Raw genomic sequence first — 26,551 nt, 5'->3', positions numbered from 1 at the left:
AGGTCTCTCCGAACACAATGTGCAAACTCAAATAATAAAGGCTTTGTGTCTGCCCAGCTCTCCTTTTAAATGCTTATTCCAGGTATAATAGGCATTTAGCCTCTTTCTTGAATCATAAACATGATTCAAATCCCAGAGAGTCTGTGCTTTGTAAAACAGCTATTCCCAGACAGGAGAGAGCAGAGAAGTGGGAAGCAGCACCAGTTGGATGAAGCCTTTAACATAGAAACTACCTGGTACTTATTACTACTGAGCTTATTATGATGCGAGAAGGCAGAAACATAGGAATTTGGATAATCTGAGCAACTGCAGTGAGATGGGGAAATTCTGGATGCAGACATGGTCAGCAGCAGTCAGTGGCCCTTCACAGCTCTCAGGCGGTGCACACAATGTGGACACCCCACTAGATCTCACCAGTGGCACACTTTCACTCCACTCCTCCTCTCTCTCTCTTCCATCCCTAGGCTACACGCAGACAAGAAGTCTCTAAATGGGTGCTTTGAGGACAGCAGAGACCCATGAAGCCCTCCTGGACACCCATGGGAGGTGATTCCCAGACAGCACTGTGAGGTTCAGCACAGCAAGGAAACTCCATCATCAATGCAGCCCACCCCACCTAACAGGCAAAGGCAAAGAGCAGCCTGGCTTTTCCTAGCATGCAGCAGGAATACCTTGTCTCCTCGTGTTCCCTTTTCTCCTCTTTCTCCTTGTAGACCCTAAAAATAAAAAGCAAGAGATTATAAAGCTCAATCAAAATCAAGGCATAGTTATCTCCTCTAATTAGCCACCAAATCTCTGTGCACGTCTGCACAGTCTATTCAAGTGAACCTCAAGGACATTCTCCGTGTTACCAGACCTCAAAGTTGGCCACAAGCGTGGTCTAAGCAGACTTACAGAGCAGGCATGACCTGCGGGCCCAAGAACGTCTGTAATATTATATTGCCTGCAGACACACAACCCTCCTGCCAACAGCAGTGTGGAGGGACAGGGAACACACCACAGCTGCAGATGGTCTGGAAAACAACCAATGCTCTGCATTTTTCATGTTGCTCATAAACAATGAGGACTTAGGTAGAGGACGGTACTGATGGAAAAACCTATCGCATAAACAAGCAAGAATGCCCATTCCTGGTGGTTTTGGATGAGGTAGCTAGGCAGACAGCAGGTACCTCTGAGAACTGGCAAATGCTAGATAATCCCTGTCCTGAAGGCCCAAGCATATTTTTGAGCTCTGAATCCAACAGCAGTGTTCATCTGGACTGCATAATTCATCTCCTCCCAGGAACACCAGAACCATTTGCTGGGGCTTAGCTTGATGAAAGACAGTGATGCTAACACAGGCAATCGACTCAATGGGCAGGAACAGATTTCACCTTCCCCTGGCACGGCAAGCACCTTGTATTTTACCTTTATTGTAGCAACTGAGCAACCAACTAATAGCTACAGGCAGATGAATATGCTCAGTCAGTAGTGAACTCTCTAAAGCTGCCAAAGCTTAAAATGTTTCTTATTCCAATAATACCTTTGTATTTAAACTTCAATTTACTTTATAGCGGAGGCTTACCTCCAAGCTAATGAGAGCTACATGTCTGAGTTTATTCGGTCCTTAGGATGATTTAGATAATTAAGATTTTCAGATTTCAGGCTATGGTTGACTGTGAGCAAACTCTGTACAGACCTATCCATCTCTAACAGCCCAAACCAAGCCTGCACCGATTCCCACACTGCAAAGAAATAACCCTACTATTTCCAAAAAGCAAATAGCAGGAAGTTTAAAAATATGACTCCTTTAATGCACTAATAACTATGAGTAGATGATTATTGCCTTGCTCCTTCCCAACAGCCCAATCCAAATGGCAGTCTTATGATAGAAATGGATAGGACCTTCAGTAATAGTGCATCACGTGAGTGCTTTGCTTCTCACACAAAAAGGAGACTCAAGGAGCAGGAAGGAAGTGTTCTCATAGCTTTGTCCTTTTATCTCATTAATACTGCAAGAATCTATCATATGGGCAGGTAATGCCACCCCCATATTAATTTCATCATCTTCAAGCCTAATACAATTCAGCCTTAGACTGTACAGGGAAATGGCATGCACCTGTCAAGGAAAAAAGTGCTCAAGCTCTTTTGGACACGTTGGACCCCTTTGTAGTGAGTTGTAAAGTAAGTCCTCAGCCAGCTCAGGGAAATCTTTCAGTGCATAAGTACATCTGGTATGTCACTAAAGTGCACTGATGTACAGTCATATAGAATCATAACACAGTTTGGTTTGGAAGGGACTTTTGAAGGTCACGTAGTCCAACCCCCTGCAACGCACAGGGACATCTTCAACTAGATCAGGTTGCTCAGAGCCCCGTCCAACCTGACCTTAAATGTTTCCAGGGATGAGGCATCTACCACCTCTTTCGGTAACCTGTTTCAGTGTTTCACCACCTGCATTGTAAAAAATGTCTTCCTTATATCTAGCCTAAATCTACCCTCTTTTAGTTTAAAACCATTACTCCTTGGCCTGTCACAACAGGCTTTACTAAAAAGTTTGTCCCATCTTTCTTATAAGCCCCCTTTAAGTACTGGGAGGCTGCTATAAGGTCTCCCTAGACCTTTCTCTTCTCCAGGCTGAATAACAGCAACTCTCTCAGCCTGTCCTCATAGCAGAGGTGTTCCATCCCTCTGATCATTTTTGTGGCCTCCTCTGGACCCACTCAAGCAGGTCCGTGTCTTTCCTGTGCTGAGGATCCCAGAGCTGGACACAGTACTCCAGGTGGAGTCTCACCAGAGTGGAGTAGAGAGGCAGAATCCCCTCCCTCGACCTGCTGGCCACACTTCTCTTGATGTAGCCTAGGATACAGTTGGCTTTTTGGTCTGTGAGTGCACATTGTCAGCTCACATCCAGCTTTTCATCCACCAGTACCCCCAAGCCCTTCTCGGCAGGGCTGCTCTCAATCCCTTCATCCCACAGCCTGTACTGATAGCAGGGGTTGCCCAGACCAAGTTGGGTCCTTAAATCTCAGAAAATCCAATCAGCCTTTGCAACACCAGTTTAAAGGCTGCCTCCATAATTACCAAGGTGAAACCACAAGACAGAGATGCTAACTTGATAGAATCTGATTTATCTTGGTCTTGCTGTCTGTTCATTCAAGGCATGTTTGTCCCCTGAGCCCAAAGGCTATTCCCTGACAGTTTTGAAAATATGATTGGAAACTTGCTGAGTATTTTTTCTTGGTGTTATGTTGAAGTTTTTGAGCACCATATAAATGGTGCACCAACACAGACCAAAGCAATTACATTACAGTGGAAGCATTACAAAATCACCAGGTGTTATCTCAGTAATAAAGTAATTTCTACTGACATCTCTTTATCCTGGCTACAGGTCTGTTCTCATTTAAAGAAGTCAGAAGAAACTCAATGAAGTCAAGAAAATGTCACTATTTGGACATAGTACAGGTAAGTGGTCAGACATACCCTATATTGCTTAATAATAAAAAAAAATATATAGATGGACAGAACACACTGAAAAAACAGAGGAAGGTTCTAGACTGGTAAAAATTTTACAAGAGCCTTGACTTACCGGTGCACCTACGTAGCCTTTAATTCCTGGAGGACCCTGTTTTCCCTCGGATCCCTGGCAAGTAATTGAGATACAGTAAAATACCAGAAACTGTTTCACATATAAGACCAAGAATAAAATCAGTTATTCAGAAATGTAAGTTGCACTCCTGGGCTCACAGGGGGCTGTTGAGGCTTCTTGACTCTCAGCACTGACACAGAGAGCAGTGTCTGACTTTCCATCTACTTACCTTAAGTGACACCCCAATGTTTTTTTCTGTCCCCAGTGCTCAGACATTATCAAGTTTTATCTTTCTTTCAGTCTTGCCCTACACAAAGGTGAACTGTCCCATGCAAGTTCCTCTACAGGTTATTTCAGAAGTTTTAGCAACATCAGTTGTTGCCTGCCTGTTGTGTGCAGGGTGACTGAGCCCTGTCTTGGCTCCTGAACACAGTGTTGGTGGAACAAAGCACAGGCATACATTGTTGCAAATGTTGTAGCAAAGGCCATATCCCAGCATAAATGAACCACAGATTTCAAAATGTTATATATTTTGAAGATTAAATGAAAAGAAAGAGATCAGAACTATATTCTCCTATGTTTATTTTCAGTATAAGTGGGAGAAATACAAGGGGATCAGGTACATTTCAGCAGTCCTTCAGCTGGTTGCACACTGACTCTCTCCCTGGAGAAGGTAAACTGAAACAGAGAGCACTCTCACTGTGTGCTTTTCTGTGTCTTACAATGCCTGCAAATGGTCTGAATCCTCAGCTGAACAGGCTCAGCCCTCAGAGCCATCCTATGGAGACAGCCTGGGCCTGAAAATTTGACCATGAGAACTGGTTTGGCATCCTATATAATCTATTTGACTAATTATATTCTTACTTATCTCACTTCCCTTTCCCCCCTCCCCTCATCTGGTTAACTCCTGTATTGGGTAGCTGTAGTGGATAAGGCTTCAAAAGAGATCAAGGTTTCATTTTTAAATCATTTCTACATTTCATATTAATAGATGTTTTTTATTTAAAAAGAGATAATTAAAAATGCAAGATGTGTTTGCAATGAATTATTAGCAGAACTGACACTTTTTTGTCGCAATGCAAGTGCCCAGGAAGCTGGTCATGTCACACCACTGTTTACACTTGCCTTAGCCCAAATGACATTGTCATTTGGAGCAGTCAGTTAAGCACTGACTTGGCAGACTGGCTGGAATGTACTTGGCTAGTGTTTCACCACTGCTTTACGGAGAGCATTGCCAAAACTGTTCCTTCCCTCTGCCAGAGAGGACTTGACTTGTTAAAGCAGATAAAGCTGATCCCTGAAGCTTCTGAGCAGCTCATCAGCCCAGCTGTAAAGTGGTTGAACCTGTGCTAAGTTTGCAAGCAAACCACATGGCAAACTCAGGAAGGGGGGAGATTCACAAACAGGTTAAGAAGAGCTGGGTTTAAGCACAAGTAAAGGTGGCTCTGGGATCTCCACATCAGGCATCTGAGGACCTCTGCAAAGCAAGAAGTGGTGCAACTCCTCTAATGGCAGAGGGAGAGCAGCATGCACTTAAATCTCTCCCTTCAGCCTGCAGAAAAATACTACTATCAAAGTCTAGGCAAAGCCCCTACAGAAACAGAGGCCAGCTCCAAGTTGTCCAAATTATCAAAGTCCAACTCAGTACCATTACATAAAACATGGTTATAATACTCAGCAAAAGTTATAGCTAGAGAAACTGGGTTTGTCTGGACGAGAAGACTTGCTGATCCCACTCGAGGTCTGTGCTGAGATCATGTCTGGTAAACCAGAGAAGTATGAGACCTTCGACAGCTGAAGCAAACAAGGAAATTTGTCAAAATGAAACTCTTACCTAATGCTTTATATTTCAAAGGCTTGATTTTTTCCCCTCTCCCTGTTTTTTCTATCAAGTGCAGATAACTCAGTTCAGATGGAAATGCTATAGCTATGTCAGTGCCATAGCAGTGATAGCCACAAAAAATTTCGTTAACCTTTTATTAAAGATACAGGAAAAAAAAAAAAAAAAAAAGAAGGAAAAGGTCGAATATTTGTTGCAGAATTTTATAGGCTAAAAGGCCTGGTCTCAAAAATTCAACCTTTGTTTCACTGCTACAATATACAGTGAGGGACCTGGGCTATGGCCTTTTTTCTCTGGACCCACTTACCATTTAAATTAACCTGCCAGGTCCCACATACTTATGTGGGAGGTTTCTCCACTGACCAGTGGATGTTTCTTGCCATCTCAGCCCACCATGGCATGTTCCATAACCAGAAGCTCCAACACTTATTAGCACAAGGCTGACATTGACAGCTCTTCTTTGCTTCCACCAGCTCATAGCCAGCAAGATCATACATCCTTCTTGGTGAGAAATGAAGTTTACCCACCAAGTTTGATGAAAAACAAAAAAAAACACAAACACCAAAAACCCCATACATTTTGATGATGAAGACACTGAGCTAGGAACAATCTCCCCTGGAGACTTCACTGAGCAGCAAAAGCAGTAAAACCAGGGATGACATACCGAGGCCATTTCATTCCTGTAACCCATACATGCACTTTAATGGGCTCATCATCTGTTACGGTACCTCTGTGGATTGAAGCCCTATTACCAGAAGACTGTAGGACCCTTATCTGTGCTACTGGAAGCTTAACACAATTAATGAGGTCTGTAAAAGCTGCAAGTCACCACCTTCAAAGAAGTTCTGGAAATTCCCACTGAGGCAAAAGACTGGAAATCCCTCAGTCAAGCACATAAATAGGGGGCTGAATTTCCTGGGGTGCACATACAGCTGCTGAGTGTGCATTGCACTTGCCTGGCTTGATGCAAATCAAGATGGATTGAGCCAGGAAGGACCACAACCCAATCAACCAGAGAAACTGCAAGGTGGCTCTCCATGGAGCCTGTGGTAGTGCCCAGAGCCACTGTATTGATGCTGATGATAAAAATAAAAATACGTGATCTGGCATAAAACAATCATTACAACAGTAATTGTAGATGTGACCTCTCTGCCAACTCCGCCCACCTCTACAGATCTCATTCCACACTGGTGAGGTCGTTGGGCTTTATGCCAGGGAGTAAAGGAGTGTGGATTCATATTTTAAAGCCCTGTCATCAAAGTCATGATTGTTCCTTAAAACATCTCAGGCCAGAATCCAGCTCAAGGACACTGCATATAGCCAGCGCATTCACTGAGGTAAATAAAAGTCACTGAAAGCACATGATCATTTTATATTTAGCCATTGTAGCTGAGAGGCTGGGGTTAGCCAAGCTCACCTCTTCCCTGAGAGCACTTGGCACTGTCTAGTCAGATGTCTTTAGGTCCAGCCCCACCAGCACCTATCCTGCCCAGCACACAGTGCTGAACTTCTATTCAGCATTGTCTCCTTACTTGGCTGAACTATATGTGCCCGATGTGAGAAATACAGAGCATTTCCCAGGATCAAGCCCTCCTGGAAATAGATGTAGATGCCTCATTTCAGCTTGGTTTGTAAAAGCTTTTCAAAGCAAGGGTGAGGAACTTCATACCACGAGGAGCATCATATAGTCTACTGGTTTGCAATTCCACTACAGGAAACATGTAGGACAGAGAGAAAATATGTAAATAGATATTTATACGATAGAAGAAATGAAGCTGACAGGCTTTTGTGCATGAGGAATCCAGCTCATTTCATCCACTCCCAAATCCCACTGAAGGAGAAAACAATATCCAGAGTGCCTCCACTTAGTTCAGCCCAGCCCTGCTTTGCAGCTGTCATTTATCCCCTGCTGAACATGTTGCCATGCAGCTTCCACAGTCAACCCCTTCGTGTTGCTGAAGGCAATATGGCTCCCACAGAGAACCGTGGGATGGCTGCCAAGTATTTCTGCTAATCCACAAGCACACCATTAGTTCCAATACCCTCCGGAGGAGACTTTAGGAAATGATGAACATTTCCCTCTATGAAAAGAAAAGACATTTTGAAGAAAGGGCCTCTCCATAGCTGAGGAGCCCAGAAGGACCTATATAAATTAAATGCTTCATTAATTTAATTCTCTCTAGACAGAGCCAAGTGACAATCAGGACTACATCTGGAAAGGTGTTCAGGTACTTAACTCCTATTTGAGGACAAAGGCATCGGTGAACTCAGTGGGAGGTTTAGATGACTAGATATGGCTCTTCCAGGAAGATGTGGTGCTCAAAGGTCTTTGCTTGTACAGGAACAGAACTGGGTGAAGTAAATCTGGGCAATCGGTCTGTTGGCCTTGCAGCACCTTTCATAGGCTAAGCTAAACTTGCTGTGCATGATGCCCCTGAAAACACACTTGTCAATCTAGTGTGCCATCTTATTTTTGTGTTATAACAACAAGACTGAAACTACCTGAGGGGTAGTTATCCCCTCAGTAACCAGGGAACAAGGCAAGGAGAGTTGAGACTTTGAAAGGAGGTTAAAGAATTGCTCATGAGAAGGGCTTCAGAATTTAGGCACATTTTTGACACAGCTGGTCTCACCAGATCTCCATTTAGAAGCACCTTATTTGAAGAAAACCCAGTGGTATAAGCATTGTCTCAAGTTCTGTATCATTATGCCACTGTCTACTGGTGCAAAAGTAAAGCTCCCAAAACAGGCAGAAACATCCAAGCCAGGATCTCTCCATGATTAGTTTATTTTTCCAGTTGTAGAGTAGGGATAATAATTCTCATCTGCATTTTTGTGAGAGTTGGGAAGGCTTACTGAAGACATGAAGCAAGGCTTATGTGCCCCAAAACATGTTCTCTCCACCTTCTCCAGCTATGCTGTTGATTGAACAAAAAGTATTTCTTCTTTTTACATACCTTGCCTAATTGCTGATACCTTAGCAGAGTCCTGATGAAAATGAGCATTTTGAGTTTCTTCATTCACCAGTGAGAATATCAAAAGTCATAAACAAAAAGTAATTCAAGCAATCCACACATATAAAAAGTCAATTAAAAAAATGCCCGCCCATGAAAAGAAGAAATGGAAAGCTTACCTTTGGACCTGCTGGCCCAGGCAGTCCAAAAGCTCCTGGCTGTCCTGCTTCACCCTGCAAGTAACAGCAATATCAGTGGTAAATGCTAATGCTTTATATATAAAGGCTGCGATGGCTCAAAACAGTCATTACATACAGCTTTAGAAATGGAAGTTCCAATATCTACAGTCCTGAGTACCATTATCCAGGGATCTGAAAGTTTGCATTGTGCTTTCTTCGCAAAAAATAAAAGCAGGAAGAGACAAACTGAAAACTGAAGCGGATATTTATCTGCTCTTCAAACACAACCACCTAAGTAGCGAGAAATTAATTCCCTAAGTTGTGAACAGCTTGCACTGACTACAGTCTGCAAACATGGATTCCTTGGAGATAACATGATGTATTTGTTCTTGAATAGTGACCTTTCAGTGCAATAAACACATCCTATAAGAAATTCTGCAAGCGCAAGTATGTCACTGTCCAATCCCAGGCCATGCCACATGTGATGTGATGGAGTTGCATCAGTTCTGGAAGCTGTACTGGAAAACTATCACAGTTTTTCCAAAGAGGGACAAGTGTGGCACAAAGCAGAAACAGGATGTAAGTAACAGGAAAAAAAACTTTTCTGCTGTATATCACTACTTTTGTGTATGCCTGCCCTTCCAAAGTCCTTTCCCCAAGTTCCTCCCCAGTCGCCACCAAATGACTGCCACAAAGGGACAGTGAATGAGATGATAAAGTTCCACCATCGGGATGAAGATAATTCAAAGGCATGGTGATCAAGCAGGGGAAAGGACGGAAAGCTCTAAACCACACATATAAGAAACTGGAAAAGGTGTTTGTGGTTTTATGCTTCAACTGTAGTCCTCTTAAAGGCAATATTTGGTATGCTGCATTCTTCTGTGAGCTAACCCTGCACCTCTTCCTTTGCTCTTAGCTTTTAGCAGTGCACAAGAGGAGTTCACGTCCTTGCTTCTGTGACCAAGTCACCTATTTCTCTAACCCCTGTCTGTTGTAGAAACGCAAGATAGTCCCCTGCACCCCATGCCATCTCCACTATCTGATGACTCTTTGCCAGACTTAAAACAAACGGCCAGGCTCTGCAGCTGCAGCTATTAACCAACACAGCCGCAGCAGCGGGTCCCAAACCACAGGCTGCCACGACTGCCCCGCTTCCCATCTTAATGAATGGTAACAGAGCTGTCCCAAGAGCCTCTCAGAATGGCTAATCCATAGGACACCTGCCATCGCTGCAAATGTGCGAGGGAGAGTGTTGAGGCTCTTAACCTCCTACCATTTGTTTTTGCTGCTCCTAAAATGGCCATACAAATCCCCAAGACATATTCCACTCAATATAGATTGATTTCCACTGCCTGCCTTGCACTGAAAAGCAAGGATTACACGGGAGGAACAAAAAGGCTTACGGCTTCTCCTTTTGCTCCATCCTTCCCAGGGGGGCCAGGTAAGCCCAGGGACCCCTGTAACAACAACAGAATTCTCATCAGCACAATATTAACACCCATTGTAAGTGCAAGGACTTGAGTAAAGCATCAAGACAAGAATAAGGAATGAGGACAATCATTTCAAAGCAAACATTTATTTACAGTCTCTGGAGGAGCTGCTGCTGACATTAACACACTATGGTCGACTGATGAGCTGTTAATGAGAAACTAGGCACCCCTGGCCACTTAAATGAGTTAAGAATAAATTAATATAAAAGCTCTGCAGCTAATTAGATACTAACCCTTGAGTCATCTTAATACCCTCTCCCCTCAGCCTCTCTGTCCACCATTCCATTGCCTCAAAAAACTGGTGTTTTGTAACTAAATACTAATTTTATTTTATTCTTTTTTTACTCCTTGCTTGTACAGCATCCATCCCAAAGCTCAGAAACCTCTAGGCACAGCTATAATGCACATGAGTAATCAGCCTAAAAGCAAACAGAAAAGAAGCCTTTGAAAAACTCAAGCAGTCCTCAGGAACTACCCTGGCCACCAGGATGCAGGTCTTAGAGCTGTGAACGTACAAAGCTGTAGAAAGCAAAGAAACAGAAAACCAGGCACCACGTTTTAAATCTTCCTATGCACCAGGACAAAAGGAACTAAATATGTTGAGGTTGGCAGCACCACAGCTAATGGGGACTGAAGCAAATGAGGGGAAAAGGCAAGTTTTGCTGCATGCAGCTGGCAATGTAAAGAACAAATAAGAGAATGGAAAGACAATAGACACACAACAGGCAAGCCAATGTGCACAGTGAGGAACTGGCTTGGTATTTTTACTTCTAGGCACTGCAGCACTTTCTTTTTAAGTGTATTGTAAAAAAGGCTCAAATGAGAAACAGACATGGGCACTGCAAACTGTCACGCTGGGCTCCGATTAAACTGAGCTGGTTTGCTGAGTATTACTTGGAGGAGGATCTTGCCTTGCAGTCCTGAACATTTGTTATTTCACAAGAGGTGGAAAAAGTTTAAATTCCTAAAATCCCTCCTGTAAATGTTGTTTAAGGCATATCTAACAAATGTGTCCAAAGTAAATGCTAGTTGACAGAGCAAGCTTGGTGCAGGATAATTTTGTTTTATTTTCTAAAATAATGACACAGTAAGCAGATAGAGATTATCTGAATCCAAAAGTTATTATATTTGGTGCAAGAAAGGACATGATAATCTTTGGCCTTCCATGTCTTATGTTGAAGAAACACTGGTGCTTCTGTCTGTGGAGGCATTAGCACTGAGTTCTGTTCTGTTTCATTCTTCTACTCTGTTTTGGAGTTTTACAATGTTTACACAAAGTCCATGCCCTTGAGTTCTCCACACATTTGTCAAATGTGGATGAGCATCATGAATAGGTTTAAAGATTTTAAGGTGCAACTTGCTGAAAAATAGTATAACAGCATAGTCTCCTTTTCTTAATACCTTGTTAATACAAAACAAGAAAACAGAGGTAAAACAAAAGACTTAAAAGAGGGTCTGTTTTCATTAGCCTTCCACAATAGTTTAAACTTAACTTTTCACAGTATAATTAATGAAGACTCGGACTTACTTTTTCTCCTTTATCCCCTTTCAGTCCAGGAAAGCCAGGAGGACCTTCTTCACCCTAAAACACCAATGGAAAATATACCTCATATGAAATGCCATATGATTCTGTGGTATATTTGTGTACTTTAGACAGCACAGTTTTCACCTGTTGAGAGTTGAGGCCAGCTTCTCCACCTTGCTGTACTGATGCTGTTCTCAGTCACCTGTAACTTGCCCATATTTGAACAGGTTCATTTTCAAATTTCCATTCTTCCTCTGGCTGATCCCTCCTTTCCCTCCTTTTTTGTAAACACCATCCAAACCCAGCCTTTTTCCAAGAACAAGATTAGAAACCTATACTTGTTAAATAAATTTGAAGCATAGAAACATTTAACTGAGAAACTCTCATGTTGCCACATTTCAAAGCACAGGGACTCAAAATTTGGCATGGCCAACTTACTGCCATGCCAAATTTCCAATAGCATGGAAATTTTTGGAAAAACACAAACATGGGAATTTTTTCCCCTTTACCTGCTCATATCAGTCAAAAATGTAACCTTGGAAGCTAATCCATTCAGGCCTTATCAGTAGGTACTTCTCATAGTCAACAGCTAACTTCACCAAAGATTTAGAGCCGGTTTCAGTCAGAGTTCTGTGAACAGAGCAGGACTATGCCCGTTGCTGTGGGGTACTTGGCTGTGATCCAGCAGCCTGCCTATGTCTGTCCTGCATGTTCGTGCTCTGACTGATGGCACCCAGGTTCCAGCATTGCTGGGTTTTACAGGAGGTGTGGCATGAGTCCTTCAATGGACTGTTACCAGTGCCTCTGCTACCTGAAACAGTGGACATCCATACGTGGGATGTAAAGCCACTAGCATTGCTGGCAATTGATGTGCCACAAAGCAAAGCTAAGTGACTGAGAGATTTTTCCCCACCTGCTTTTGCAAAAATGTAAGAACATAGAAGAATCCTATTGAAAGAGCGTTAAAGTGGCTAAGCAGTTGATGCACAAATTTCTAAGTTGCCTGTATATACATATGGACTACTACAGATTTAGATAAATTCAGGACAAATTCTGCCATTCTCAGTCTTCTTTGTGGTGTTTGTTTCCTGCATGAGTAGTCCAGCAGACTTAGATGGATGTATTCCTAGGGCAAGGTTCTAGTCAATGTCAGACAGTATGACAAAATCTGGACTTATTTATTTCTAGGTATATTTGGCACTTAAAGGTTAATAAAAGACAGTATCTGGAAAGTTTCTATACTGTATATGCAAATTGAAGTCATTAGATACTTTTATAATCACATTTCTTGCTAACTGAACCTTCACGAAGCACTCTGTCTAGAATTTGCAATGCAGCTAGTGGTAAAAATCAGATCTGCTGTATTTGAATGGCTCCCTAATGAGACAGAAAACCCATCAAATAGCAAATGTGATTTTTAAGGAAATCGTTTGCTCTAAGAGGTCAATATAACTTGAAGGAACTGCTGTTCCATGGCAAAGTGTGCACCATAGGTAGGAGAACAATTTGTGTCTTTTCTATGCAAAGTAAGAATATGGTTAATTAGCTTCTTTTCTTCCCCCCCACCCCATGAAGGAGCAACTCCTTGCACAGCTGAACAAATTAATCAGAGCATCAGTCAATAAGTTTGATGCACAGCACTCAGAGTCATTCATACTGGACCTTGTGAGGTTTCAAGTCCAAACTCCCACTCAAAGCATCATCAACAGTGAATTCAGAGCAAGTTGTTCAGCGTTTATCCAATTTGGTGTTGAAAATCTCCAACACTAAGGTTACCTCTTTCCCCACATACAAACGGAAACTTGCTTCCTAGGCCAATAGCATCCCAGGAAGAGAAAATGGCTTTTTGTTTTCCCTTTTTTTTTTTTTTTTTAATTAACTAAAGCAGTGTGATTTTATCCTTTTGACTTTTAACAGATCTCAGGCAGCTGCCTACAAAGAAGTGAAGCCCAGAGCAGATCCGTTGGCCCTCACAGCCAAGAGGCTGCATGGGCATTTGCAGGAATGTGCCCAGCTTGGTGACCATCCGTGCCAGAGACAGCTGGTCAGCCTGGACTGCCACCCACTGACCAGGGTCACCAAGCAGGGAAGAAGGGCTTCAGAAATGCACCGTGCTCTGGGAATACATGATCCAGCAAGGCCCAGCATTACAAGGAGCTCACTAAAGACATTTTCTTCACCCGTTTCAACTGCCATCACCTCTGTCCTGCTGCATAACCTGAAGCACCACATGTCACACACCAGCCTGGCACAGAGCTGGAAATAAAGCTACAGAGTTTTGCCTGCTTGCAGTAGAAATCTTCTAGTATTCACCAGCTTTAGCAGTTCTTCCCAAAGGAGAAAACTGCACAGAAGCAACCTAGGCTCTAGAGACAGGTTTAACATCTCCTGGGGAACCACCACTGAGCCCCACCAGACTACAGAATGGAAAGGGCTGCTACTTCTGCTCATTCCACTGAACCCCCATTAACCCTGGTCAGATGCTTTGTTTGCCTCACTGAGCAGAAAAACCTGTCAGGCTAAGGGTAGGTTCAGCAGATGTTTGAGCCTTAGTAAAAGTACAAGAAGAGACTGTGTTGCCTGTGTCAAAATGCTCACGTTCACGAAGTAAACTGCGTAACCTACAGGAGTGAGCAGCAGAAAACAGCAGAAAGCACAAAAGCATCGGTGCTGCTGTTCTTGCATAGTGCCAAAGTAGCTGTGACAGACAGGGATGGAAAAGCATCCAACAGCTTGCACTCTCAGCTCACAGCCACTTGCCAAAACCCCCACAGAGGATGCAGCTAACTGGATCAGAGTCCTCTTGCCAGAGCAATTTACTTCATCAAGCAACTTTTTTTTTTTTTTTTTTAACTACCTAACCTCATGAACTGCATTGCAGAACAATCACCTTTTCACTTGCCCACCAGATTTTTTTCATCAGGTAAAATCCCAAGCATCGTGCTCAGCATGTTTCTCAGACCTAGGGGCGTGCTGGTGAACCCAAAAGGTGTCTGTTCCCTCCCCTCAACCCCTCCAGTTAGGTCAGTTGGGTTAGCAAAAGAGCTCACCTCTCTCTCCAGCATTTGTGGATTGAGGGGCTCTGCCAGGGCATCTATCCTGGAAAACTCTCTCTAAAGCCAGGGAAAGTTGCAATTAGAGTATGACAAAATTGGCCAAAGAAGAAATCACAGGGGCCTGAAACAACATTGTTCAAGAGGAGTTCTTGCTGGGGAGGTTACAGCTCCAGAAATTAGGCTCAAAAGGAAGGCAGATGATTTTCCTGAGTGCCTTCCCTTTTCCAGACTCATGAGTGTGCTGTCTTTCTCTTATCCACTGGAAAGCCAGCCACTATGTTTAGTTTCATCCTCTGTGCTGCACAGCCAGTGGCCTTTAATTGAACATTTCCAACAAAGTTAGCAAGAGAATAAACACCTCCATTAGCTCACCGTTGACAAAATATTTGTCAAAAGAACCTAGATTTGGCAAGCTGCCCTCTGATCTAAAGCAACCAGAGGACTTTTCTTGCAATATGGTTGTGAAGTGCAGTTGGTCACACAGAAGCAGATATCACCGAGCAAGAGAAGCAGGAGGGTACTGCAAGCACTGAAGTTATATCCTGACACAGACTGTGAATATACAGAGGTTATGTAGTGCACAGGTAACTACATATTTCTACAAATGCCATTTTTTGCCTTTCAGTAGTTCTTCTACAATTATTTACTTGCATTACAGCAACGCCTCATTTGTTCCCTGCTTGGGTCACTCTGCTGGACACTGTATGAATAAATATTAAATGACAGTCACTACGCTCCATAGCTCAGTTTAAAACTGCAAGCAATGTGTAAATATAATACAGAAATAGCGGAGACAGAGAGACAGTGAAATAGCTGCCAAGCAGACATGGTCTGAAAGTGTGCTGGGCTGAAGGATCCAGGCACCACAGTGGGAAAATGGGCAGTCTTTGGCAGCTGGCATCAAGCCCTGGGGAAGAAAAGCTTATGGCATTCCTTGCACCAAGGCCAAACCTGGTTGTGGAACTGAGTGGGATAAAAATAATACTATATACCCACAGGCTGGCTGCATTCCCAGCTTCAACACAATGAGATTCTGGTGGTGACATGTAAACCACACCTATCTGTTTATGCCACACATTTCTACTGCCACCCATCTACTTTATGGATATCTGAACCTTGAAGACTGTCCCTTTCTGGAGAAACATCTGGATCAGAATAGGAAGGTAACAAGGACCAGGCTCTCCAGGAAACTGGGAAGAAGCAGCAAAGGCAGAAGAGGAGGGCAACAGAGTATAGTTTCTAAGGCAGCTTCCTTTAGGCTTAGCCAACACTTTCTGGAATAGTTTTATGCTATAGGTAAGGTGACCTATGGCTTTCTTGTCAATAGTTTTGTGGAAAAAAACTTCAATGTGTAGGTAGTTGTACCTGTGAGGAAGTGCATTAACAAATGTGGCAGCTGGGCTTAGGAAATTCCTAAAATACTGAATACTGCAAGCTCTAAGGATGTAGCACTAGACAAATCACTCTGAAAACTCCATCTTTCATTCCTCAAAGAATTGATATAAATTCTGCAAGCAAATTAGGAAGGTTTTCTGAGTCATACTAAAACAAAAAGCTTAGGCAGAATTCAGTAAAAAGGACAGAATTTTGAATTTGCTTGTATTTATTTTTTAATGGAAGTGCCAGAGCCACACAGAGGATACAGAGCAAGGCCTAAGCACTACTGTCCTTCCTGGGGGGTCTCAAAGCAGGGCTTGCATGGGTACATGGTCTGTCCAGATCCAATGGACAAAGGAAATGCCACATCATGAGGAAATTCAGAGCACAGGCAAATCTCAGCTGCTGCAGAGTAATGACATGATGAAGAATAAAGATACTCCCATTGTCTTCAAGTGTATTATCCATTAAAAATATAGAGGTGAGCTGGGGAAGTATAGACACACCCAGAGAGGTTTCTTTATCAGCTTGTGTACATCAGCAGAGTTATTCCATTTAGACAACTGAGCAAAGATACTGGTACGCCAAGGATCCGGGTACACCACTGTCACATGGATTTGCCAGATCACACCAGGCATAGGATAGTGATCCCTCCATGATCATGAAAGGTGGGGTTTTTTTTAAACTTTCCAAGACATGCTCATCATATGCACATATAGTTTAATTTATTGCATATCATCCAACAATTCACCTCACTTGGGTTATACTGAGCCTCACTGCCCCTCAGAATTGCCTGAACATTATGCATATGGTCTGTGACCAAATTATATCTACATCCCATGTATATCCTCAGATGGCTGAATGGAGATAACTATGAAATTACAAAGTGGATAACCTTAATTGCTAGATGATATGTTTCCTCAGAGTGGTAACAACTAATACAGTGATTTTGCCATATCCAGCCTCATAGCAGAATTTCTCTGAAAAGAAAGAGACCTACATTAGAGAAGGAAGGGATCTGCAGGTATATGGAAAGATACAGAGATACAACAATTCAGTATTACCTGCTCCTAGAGAGACATCAAAAGCACACAAAGGAATAATCCCTCAGTGTTGTTTTTAAGCAATCTACTCAAGTTTAACTGCTTTTCTTTCCTCCACTTGCAGCTCCTCAAGCAGCTGCCAAGTTTACAAATATTTCTTCCAACTCGAGAACAGCTGTAGCCTATAATCACATATTTTATTTCAAACTCTGGGTTGTGGCCTACGTTAATGGAAATGAGAGCAAACTAAACAAGAAAATAATGGGAAAAAAATCAGTCCAAAACACATGGTTAGATTCTCATTTTCCTGTCAAATTTGAGTAAATCACTGGACTTTTCCTTCAGCTTACAGAGAAGATGACAGAAGATAGATCATTCTAAGATCAATTCTATATATTTTATTTATTTTCTCTTCCAAACTGGTCTACACCTAACAAAGAAGTGCCACTTTTCTAATTCTAAAATGAAATCAAAATTTCTAACTCTATCACAAAACGTCAATAAAGGTGTCATTGGGAGACCTTCAAAAATCTGCCAAGCAGAACACCATGAATCATGCACTCAGCATATTGACAGCTGCGCAGACCGGGGGATCTATATTCAAGGTAGGAGACAAAATAGCAAGAGCTGAAGAGAAACAGAACAAAAGTGGCAAGATAAAATGGAAACAGAAGCAAAACTGAACTGTGTAGTGTTATTACTACTTCACCATTAACACACCCCTCTCTCCTTTGTTAATTAACTTCACAGCATCCCTGTGAAATGAGAAGGAAGTTATAGCAACTGTAATATTGCTTTCATCTCACGAGGGTGACAAGTCAGAGGTACAACTGAGCAGAAGACATATGGAAGGTCACAGTCTGGGACAAAGATAGAAACTCAAGATTTCTTGTGTCCTAAACCAGTGACCTAACCATAAGTTTACTCTTGCTCTTTCCTGGCTCTTTGGCCTGCATTTAATTTGGCAACCTGATGTTCACAAAGAATAAACTAGAAGACCATGGGTAGGTGGCCTACTGCTGGTCCCTGGTTACACACTAAACTGATTTCACTGTTTGATGAGAAAAGTGAAGGAGGACAGAAGAGGTGTAGCAAGTTGAGTGTGGTCTTCAGGTTCAAATGCCTGAGAAGATTTCCAAGAGACCACATGGTCTGGAAGGATGTAACATGTTTCTTTTCTAGGTTTTTCCATTCAGGAGCTACCAACTTGAGGAGGCTGAAATGAAAGATTTCACAACTTCGTCTCCAGCAGCCATACAAAATAAATATTTTCTTGAAAAATATTGTAAATTTTGTATTTGTCTTTTTTTAGAGTGATGAGGCAAAGACAAAGTTTTAATTAAAAGCCAGGGATGATCTGCAGATCATTTGAGAGATAGAGCTGCAGTAGATATATGTCACCCAGCTCCATTTTCAAAAGCTGCTGACCAGACATTCTCCAATGCACAGATGCAGGATTCTGTTAGCCTTACGATGCTAAACCCCTATTAATATGTTGGCAAAATTGACACCAAAACTGGCATTGTCTTCTGTTTCCACAAGAAATAAGACATTAATCTCAACTTGGAGTTCACTTTAGTTAATTCTAAGAAATGAAGAAAATCTCTGTTGGGTCTCTGTATTATATTCTGATTTAATAAACAGAAAGGTCATGTGGACAAGATACACAGGGGTCAGTAGAAGGTTTGGCTAGTCTATCAGGAAACGCAGTCCAGTATGCAGACAGCTGGTTAAATGATAGTTACAGGCATTTTTTTGTACTGCAAACATATCAAAGATCCATTTATTTAATGGATTGCATAGAAGTCAGTTGTCCCCCAAAGGTACAAATTCAGGAGACCTTGTCTTTCAAAGGTCTCTGAACCCTTGAACCTTATCACAAACATCATGGACACTACCATCTGACCCTTCACCATATGATCCTACTCACTGAATGTTCTTCTGGGGTGAGCAGGTGCATCATTTTTTAGGGATACGAACAGATACCTTTCTCTGAAGAAATCCAATGCTCCACCTTGGCATCAAAATGGTAAAACGTAAAACAAAAGGTAAAACAAAAGTTGTGTAGCAGTTAATTTGCAACATAGTCACTCATAAACCTGATCTAGGTCACTAGAGTTCAGAATAGCCAGGAAACATCCTAAAGACTTCAAAGCTGTCATTGGTGCCCAAGATCCTGTTCATTAGCTTCATACTAGTGGCATCACCACCGTGATATACCTTCACTCACTCTGTAAGGGATTTCTGAAGGACTGGGGTGGTCAGACACCTTTGGCAACTGTTCAACTGTTGGTTGACCTATAACATCAAGACTGGTCAAAGTGGAGTACAACTTGAAGAAAGCATTTAGTTTGCATAGAGCACAGGAGAGAACAGGGGGGAGCTGTTGGGTTTTAAATACTTTTGTTCAACAGCTAGAAGAGATGCTCAATTAGTTGCTGAATTCTTCAAATTAAGAAACAGTCAAATTGATTTCAGATCTATTTATGATTGAACATACTGATTAGGAGTCAAAAGATAACTGGAATCAGTTGGTCCCACAATTGCACTACACAGAGGAATAACCTGAGAAATAAACTGGACTACAATGGGTTGGATTCCAACCAGTAGTTCCTAATATTCCAGGTTTTTTTGTTTGCATGGTTGGGTCAAGAGAGTCCTCAATTAAAGATACATTTGTCAGTGAAAAACATACTAGCTCTGCTCTGAAAACTTCCTTGTCTCAAAGTACAAGCTGATGCTCCTTGCTGGCATCTGCCACTGCTCAAGATCAGACAAACAGCTTGCCCAGTGTTAGAGGGAAAGTGTTTATTGAAGTAGAAAAATAACCCAGTCATGTATCATGACATTGATTAATTTATGTCCTTACATCTTTAAATAGCACACAGAAAATAGTTCTGGTCTTGTTGATACTTTGCCTTGTGAGAAAAATCTGTTAATTCCTTTTGCTCTAATTCTGGGAAGTTCCTGATCCTTCAGATCTCCACACACCCCTCAAAAATTCAGTAGCTCTGAGAAGAGCATATTAGGGCAGAAGAGTAGTGTGTTGGGGTCCTCCAAATTCCAGTGCCAATCTGCTCTTAAACATCTGCTGTTACTTAGAAGCTCAAGGGCAGCCTTGGCTGCAGTGACCATGAAATGGTGGAGTTCAAGATCCTTAGGGCAGCAAAGGGAGTGCACAGCAAGCTCACTACGCTGGAATTTCAGGAGAGCAGACATTGGCCTCTTCAGGGATCTGCTTGGCAGAGTAACATGGGAGAAAGTAATGGAGGGAAGAGGGGCCCAAGAAGGCTGATATTCAGAGATCACCTCCTCCAAGCTCAGGAGCGATGCATCCAGACAAAGAGGAAGTCAGGCAAAAATGCCAGGAGGCCTGCATGGATGAACAAGGAGCTCCTGGACAAGCTCAAACACATAAAGGAAGCCTACAGAGGGTGGAAGCAAAGACAGATAGCCTGGGAGGAATATAGAGAAGCTGTCTGAGCAGCCAGAGATCACGTTAGGAAGGCCAAAGTCCTGATAGAATTAAATCTGGGCAGGGATGTCAAGGGCAACAAGAAAAGCTTCTATAGGAATGTCAGTGATAAAGGAAGACTAGGGAAAATATGGGCCCTTCCCAGAAGGAAACAGGAGATCTGGTTACAAAGGACATGGAGAAGGCTGAGGTAGTCAATGGAATTTTTGCCTTAGTCTTCACCAGCAAGTGCTTCAGCCATACCACCCAAGAGGCAGAAGGCAAAGGCAGGGACTGGGAGAATGAACTGCCCAGTGTAGGAGAAGATCATGTTTGAGACCATCTAAGGAACCTGAAGGTGCACAAGTCCATGGGATGCATCCACAGGTCCTCGGGGAACTCGTGGATGAAGTGGCTAAGCCACTAACCATCATATTTGAGAAGTTGTGGCAGTCTGGTGAAGTTCCCACTGACTGGAAAAGGGGAAACATAACCCTCATTTTTAAAAAGGGAAAAAAGGAAGACCCAGGGAGCTACAGGCCCATCAGTCTCATCTCTGTGCCTGGCAAGATCATGGAGCAGATCCTGCTGGAAATGACGCTAGGGCACATGGAAAATAAGGAGGTGATTGGTGACAACCAACATGGCTTCACTAAGGGTAAATCATGCCTGACAAATCTGGTGGCCTTCTATGACGGGGTTACAGCGTTGGTGGATAAGGGAAGAGCAACTGATGTCATCTACCTGGACTTGTGCAAAGCACTTGACACTGTCCTGAACAACATTCTTGTCTCTGAATTTGAGAGGCATGGATTTGACAGATAGACCACTCGGTGGATAAGGAATTAGCTGAATGGTCACACTCAAAGAGTTGTGGTCAACAGTTTGATGTCCAAGTGGAGACCTTTGACAACTGGAATTCCTCAGGGGTCAATTTTGGGACCAGTGTTGTTTAACATCTTTGTTGGTGACATGGACACTGGGATCGAGTGCACCCTCAGCAAATTTGCCAACACCACCAAGCTGTGTGGTGCGGTCAACACGCTGGAGGGAAGGGATGTGCCATCCAGAGGGACCTGGACAGGCTGGAGAGGTGGGTCTGTGCAAACCTCATGGAGTTCAACAAGGGCAAGCACAAGGTCCTGCACATGGGTCGGGGCAATCCCAAGCACAAATACAGGCTGGGCGATGAGTGGATTGAGAGCAGCCCTGCGGAGAAGGACTTGGGGGTATTGGTGGATGAAAAGCTGGATGTGAGCTGACAATGTGCGCTCACAGCCCAAAAAGACAATTGTATCCTGGGCTGCATCAAGAGAAGTGTGGCCAGCAGGTCGAGGGAGGGGATTCTGCCTCTCTACTCCACTCTGATGAGACTCCACCTGGAGTACTGTGTCCAGCTCTGGGATCCTCAGCACAGGAAAGACATGGACCTGCTTGAGTGGGTCCAGAGCAGGGCCACAAAAATGATCAGCGGGTTGGAACACCTCTCCTGTGAGAACAGGCTGAGGGAGTTGGGATTGTTCAGCCTGGAGAAGAGAAGACTCCAGGGAGACTTTTTTGAGACCTTCCAATACTTAAACGGGGCCTACAGGAAAGCTGGGGAGGGACTCTTTATCAGGGAGTGCAGTGATAGGATGATGTGTAATGCTTTTAAACTAAAAGAGGGCAGATTTAGATTAGAGATAAGGAAGAAATTCTTTACTCTGAGGGTGGCGAGATGCTCGAACAGGTTGTCCAGAAAAGTTGTGGATGCCCCCTCCCTGGCAGTTTTCAAGGCCAGGTTGGATGGGGCTTTGAGCAACCTGGTCTAGTGGAAGGTGTCCCTGACCATGGCAGGGGGGTTGGAACTAGGTAATCTTTAAGGTCCCTTCACACCAAAACATTCTATGATTCTATCGATATTTTACATTCACCCCTTGGAGTCTATTCCAGCACCTCACTGAAATACGTAGAATGCTTTTCCTCAAGTTTAACCACATCATCTAGTCCATGATTTCTACCCTCCTTACAGAGTCCAGTCCTTTCAGTCTCTCCCTGCTGGTTAAATTTGCAAAATCACTGATCATTCTTCACATCGCGCTCTGCAATGGGTAACATCTCTCCACATATCTCTTTAAATGTCATGCCCAAACTAGGACAGCATCCTGCCTGAAGTCTTATCACCACCCACTTATAACTTGCAGTTATACACTTCTGCTGACTACCAAACATACCTGAGGCTGCTCAGTCAAGTCTTTGACAAGATTATAAACTACTTTGGTCCAACCAGACATATTTGTTCATAAAGTGATGCTTCTTCCTAGGTCTTTTTAATCTCAGAGTGCATCACAAAGGTCATGATCGTTCTTCCCATTTTACTTATGGGAGCACTGAGGTACAAGAAGGGGAAGAGCTAAGGCCAAGATCCCCTATGGAGCCAAGGATATAGAGCCAAAAACACAAACTGAGTCTCCAGAGACCCAAACCCACTCACAACACAAAACGCATCAGATTCCCTTGAAATAACAACCACTAGTGGTCTACTCACCATTTCACCAGGAAAGGAAAGATTTGTCATGAAAAAAAACCCCACGTTTTCCTCATCTGGCACTTGCTACAATGTGCATGTTTATTACCAGCAGGGTCTGACACACAAATCACCATCTTTCTAACCCCAGAGACAACAGGCCTTCTGGACTTTGTGAGACATAAAATCTCTAGGTAGTGCTTAAAAAAAAAGGGTGAGAGACTGAAAAGAGGAAATTAAAGTTGTTCAGAGTTGTACTTGGGCAAGTAAAGAACAGCATGAAACACAGTGCTGCCATGGTCTCACCTGCCCTCACCTGCACCTCCAGAGAGACCATGAAAAAGGCACCTGCACTTTCTCAGCCATGAACAAGGAAACTCAGCTTGGCAACAGCTTTGATCAGTGGAAAGGAGAAAATCTGGCTTCTTAGCTAGATAGATGTGAAAACATGTAGCAGGAAGAGGGGCAGGGAACACTTAAGATGCCTTTGATAGACTGGTGATAGCAACTTGCTTTGTGTAATGCTTCAGCTCTCCATGATTCATTAGGCTACAAGATCCATTTCAGAGTGTATGCTCCAGACTGCTAGGAAAGCTTTTTTTATTTTGCACCTAACAGGCAGCTAATCCATATCTATCCACTGCAATATCGCTCTCAAGAGCATCCTGCATTCAAACAACAGTTATCAATGACAGGATCAAGGCAATCTGTTTTCCTCCCCCCAGCTCTTCTATCAGAAGAAGCATAAAGTTGGCAAATCTTCCTCATGTGCTTCCTTTCCACACTACCAGTGGATCTTGGCAGAGAAATCCTCTAAAGAAACAAGTGCTGGAGACTTTGAAAACTTCTGATTGCCAGTAGATGTCATTATATACTAGCAAAGTACCTGCTAGCCAGGGGCCAATGCTGAAAAGGGAGAAATGTTCTCTAAGTTTATGTAAGGAAAAAACCCCAAGTTACTAGTATTCTTGCACTGCTGAGAATTAAGCTGTCACGATGCACAATTAGTATGTGATCTGGCTTCGAGTTGTTTATTACAATCTGCAGCTGTTATTCTGGGTCACAGAAAACCACAGAATTTATCTAAAACCCTCTAATTTTTGTTAAGAAAAAGAACTCCATCAAACCGTGGTTATTTCGCTGTGCAGAATGTACTTTAACTACAGCTAAGAGGACTCAAAAATACTCAACGAGCAAACTGAAATTGCCTGCATACACAAGAGGATTCAGAACATACTCAGAGTACTAAGGCAGATACTAACATTAATATGCCTCACCTTTTAATCAGAAGATTCAGAAAAGAAATGACAGATACAAATGACTCTTTGTGAGCTGCATGACAGCCTTAGGAAGTAGATGAGGTATTATTAGACAGATGTTTAAGTGCTGGACTGAAAAGTTAAGTGCTGAGTGACCTTAACTAGATGAAGTCAGTAACCAGGAATGGTTCCTGAGAGAGATGATTCCCAGCACAAAAAATAGTAAGAAAAAACCTGCAGATATTGCACTTTCACTTTTCATTACCAGGTCAGTTTGAGCTATGCTCACATTATTTTTTATTCTGCAATAAAGTAAAAAGATCTGAGTGCTAAGAACCAAACCCCAAGGAGGGCAATATTTGCACAGCCACTGTCTCCAAGGAACACCAATTACTGGGCAGTTGGGGTTTTGTTTTGTTTTCAAATTTCAAACTCAATAGAATCTCTAAACTTTGAGATGTTTTCCCATCTTGTTACTGACAAGATGTGCTGGCTGAAAGAGCACTGCCCACCAACCTGGATGCTGATGCACAAAGTCTCCTGCTGCTTCCTTAGACTCTCAGAGACACCTTTCAGCTCGCCAGCCCTGGGTAAACTGGGTGGCATTTAAGAGTTTTGGGACTTGGTGACAATGTCTGAACACCACAGCAGCCCAAAGAAGGCCTGTGTGAGAGATGAGAAATCAGGCCTGCAAGAAACTAAGAAAAACAGCCTGAGAAAGCAAAAGTTGAGGCTGATCGAAGAAATGACTCAAACACTCGCAAGACAAAACTATAGCCGCAGGGTGCATTCTGTGGAGGTCGAAGCTGATAAGACTGCCCGAATAACACAAGATGCAGCTGGAGGGGGGAGCCCTGTGGAGACAGGATGGCTCTGCTCTGGTGCACCTGGTCAAATTTCAAGGGCCATCTGTCCAGTGAATGACCTTTGCTTCATTATCCACGAAATGCATCTTAAAGTTAACACCCCTGAATATGCTAATGGAGACTAACAAGATCATGCTAATTACATCATCCCATGAAACACCTTACCCCTCCCCATACATGGGATATGTAGGTATGCGGGTCAACCTAGGGGACAGACCCAAGGAAAGTGGGTATAAATTGAGAGGGAAGAAAGAGGGGGGGGTAGGGGGTGGAGAGTGAAGTGAAGCGAAGAAGAACAGCTGCCTCCTGGAACCCTCGCTGGCGGGATCAGCGCAGAAATCCAGACTGGTGATCTCTATTTCCCCATTCCCTCTATCTCCCTCTTTTCCCTTTCCCATTAAGAAATGCAAGGCATATTGTATTGCTTGTCACAACTTGCTATATACTTAGCGAATTATCATGTGTTCAATTAGTACATTGTGGGTAGTTAATAAATGTTTAGACTTGGAGACTTGTTGTCCGCTCCATTGGTGATTTGTGAATCTGAGTCACTTGTCTCCCTCGTCTGAGCGAGATGTGACAGCCTGTAACCTAGGTGGAGCACCTTCCCTGCACCCAACTCAAGGTTTCAGCAGTGAAAGGACACACATAATCTCCTGGAGTAACAATTAGTTTTATTTGGAAGCTGTAAGAATAAGGACTAATTCTTAGTTTGTGCAAGCTCAGGCTCCACATTGTGTAAGTGCTCAGAGAGCGTGTCCTGCTTCTAGGAGTTCAGATGGTTGGTCCCCCTCCTTTGCATTGAAGCTTTTTTTAAGCAGAGGTTCCCACCTTTGGCCCTTGTTTGAACTGCACTGCAGTGGCCTGGCCACGTACCCTGATAATCCTGACCCTGACTTGCAGAACCACCTTCCTGGCTTGGACTTAGACTTGATTCATGACTGTGGATCAGTCTGGTGATCTGGACTCAGCTCAACCTGCCTACCATTGCTGACCCATCCTGTTCCCTTGCTGGAGTGCTATGGGATAAGCCCTGGCTGGTGAGGTCCCTGCCCTGCCAGACATGGTATTGTTTCCATCTCCATTCCACTTGGGGTACAGCTGGTCCTTGCTGCACCCTGACACTCAGGGACCTGACTCTCAAACTTTATTATAGCTCTGTGTGTCTAAAACACCACTTCCAGCCTGAGCTTTACCTGCAACCAAGTCAAGCCCTTCTGGTCCCAAAATACATCCCTTAAAAATATCCAAGCAAAAGTTCTCCTTTGCCATCAAACCAGCATGCAATATCAGACTCCAGCTATGTCTGTGGCACCTTTTTCAGGCAGAACTGCACTCATTTTCTTGTACCCCAAGTTACTGGATGCTAGCCAGGCCTGACCCAGAGGCACTGCGCTCGTGCTAATTTGCTAAGTCCTGCTGACAGCACAGCAC

At 43.2% G+C, this 26,551-nt stretch overlaps 1 protein-coding gene across 1 annotated transcript in view; it reads right to left on the bottom strand.

Annotated features, from left to right (window-relative positions):
• COL22A1 (collagen type XXII alpha 1 chain) overlaps positions 1 to 26,551 on the bottom strand; it is a 220,431-nt gene that overhangs the window by 102,842 nt on the left and 91,038 nt on the right. Inside the window, exons 12-15 of the mRNA XM_074830381.1 lie at positions 9,945 to 9,998; positions 8,542 to 8,595; positions 3,569 to 3,622; positions 672 to 716 (exon numbers count right to left, since the gene is read on the bottom strand). Coding sequence (XP_074686482.1) covers positions 672 to 716; positions 3,569 to 3,622; positions 8,542 to 8,595; positions 9,945 to 9,998 — 207 coding nt within the window. The remainder of the gene's footprint in view (positions 1 to 671; positions 717 to 3,568; positions 3,623 to 8,541; positions 8,596 to 9,944; positions 9,999 to 26,551) is intronic.

Source organism: Strix aluco, chromosome 1, assembly GCF_031877795.1.
Source record: "Strix aluco isolate bStrAlu1 chromosome 1, bStrAlu1.hap1, whole genome shotgun sequence".
In the NCBI taxonomy this organism is placed as follows: Eukaryota; Metazoa; Chordata; class Aves; order Strigiformes; family Strigidae; genus Strix; species Strix aluco.
This window is presented reverse-complemented; position numbering and strand designations above follow the sequence as displayed.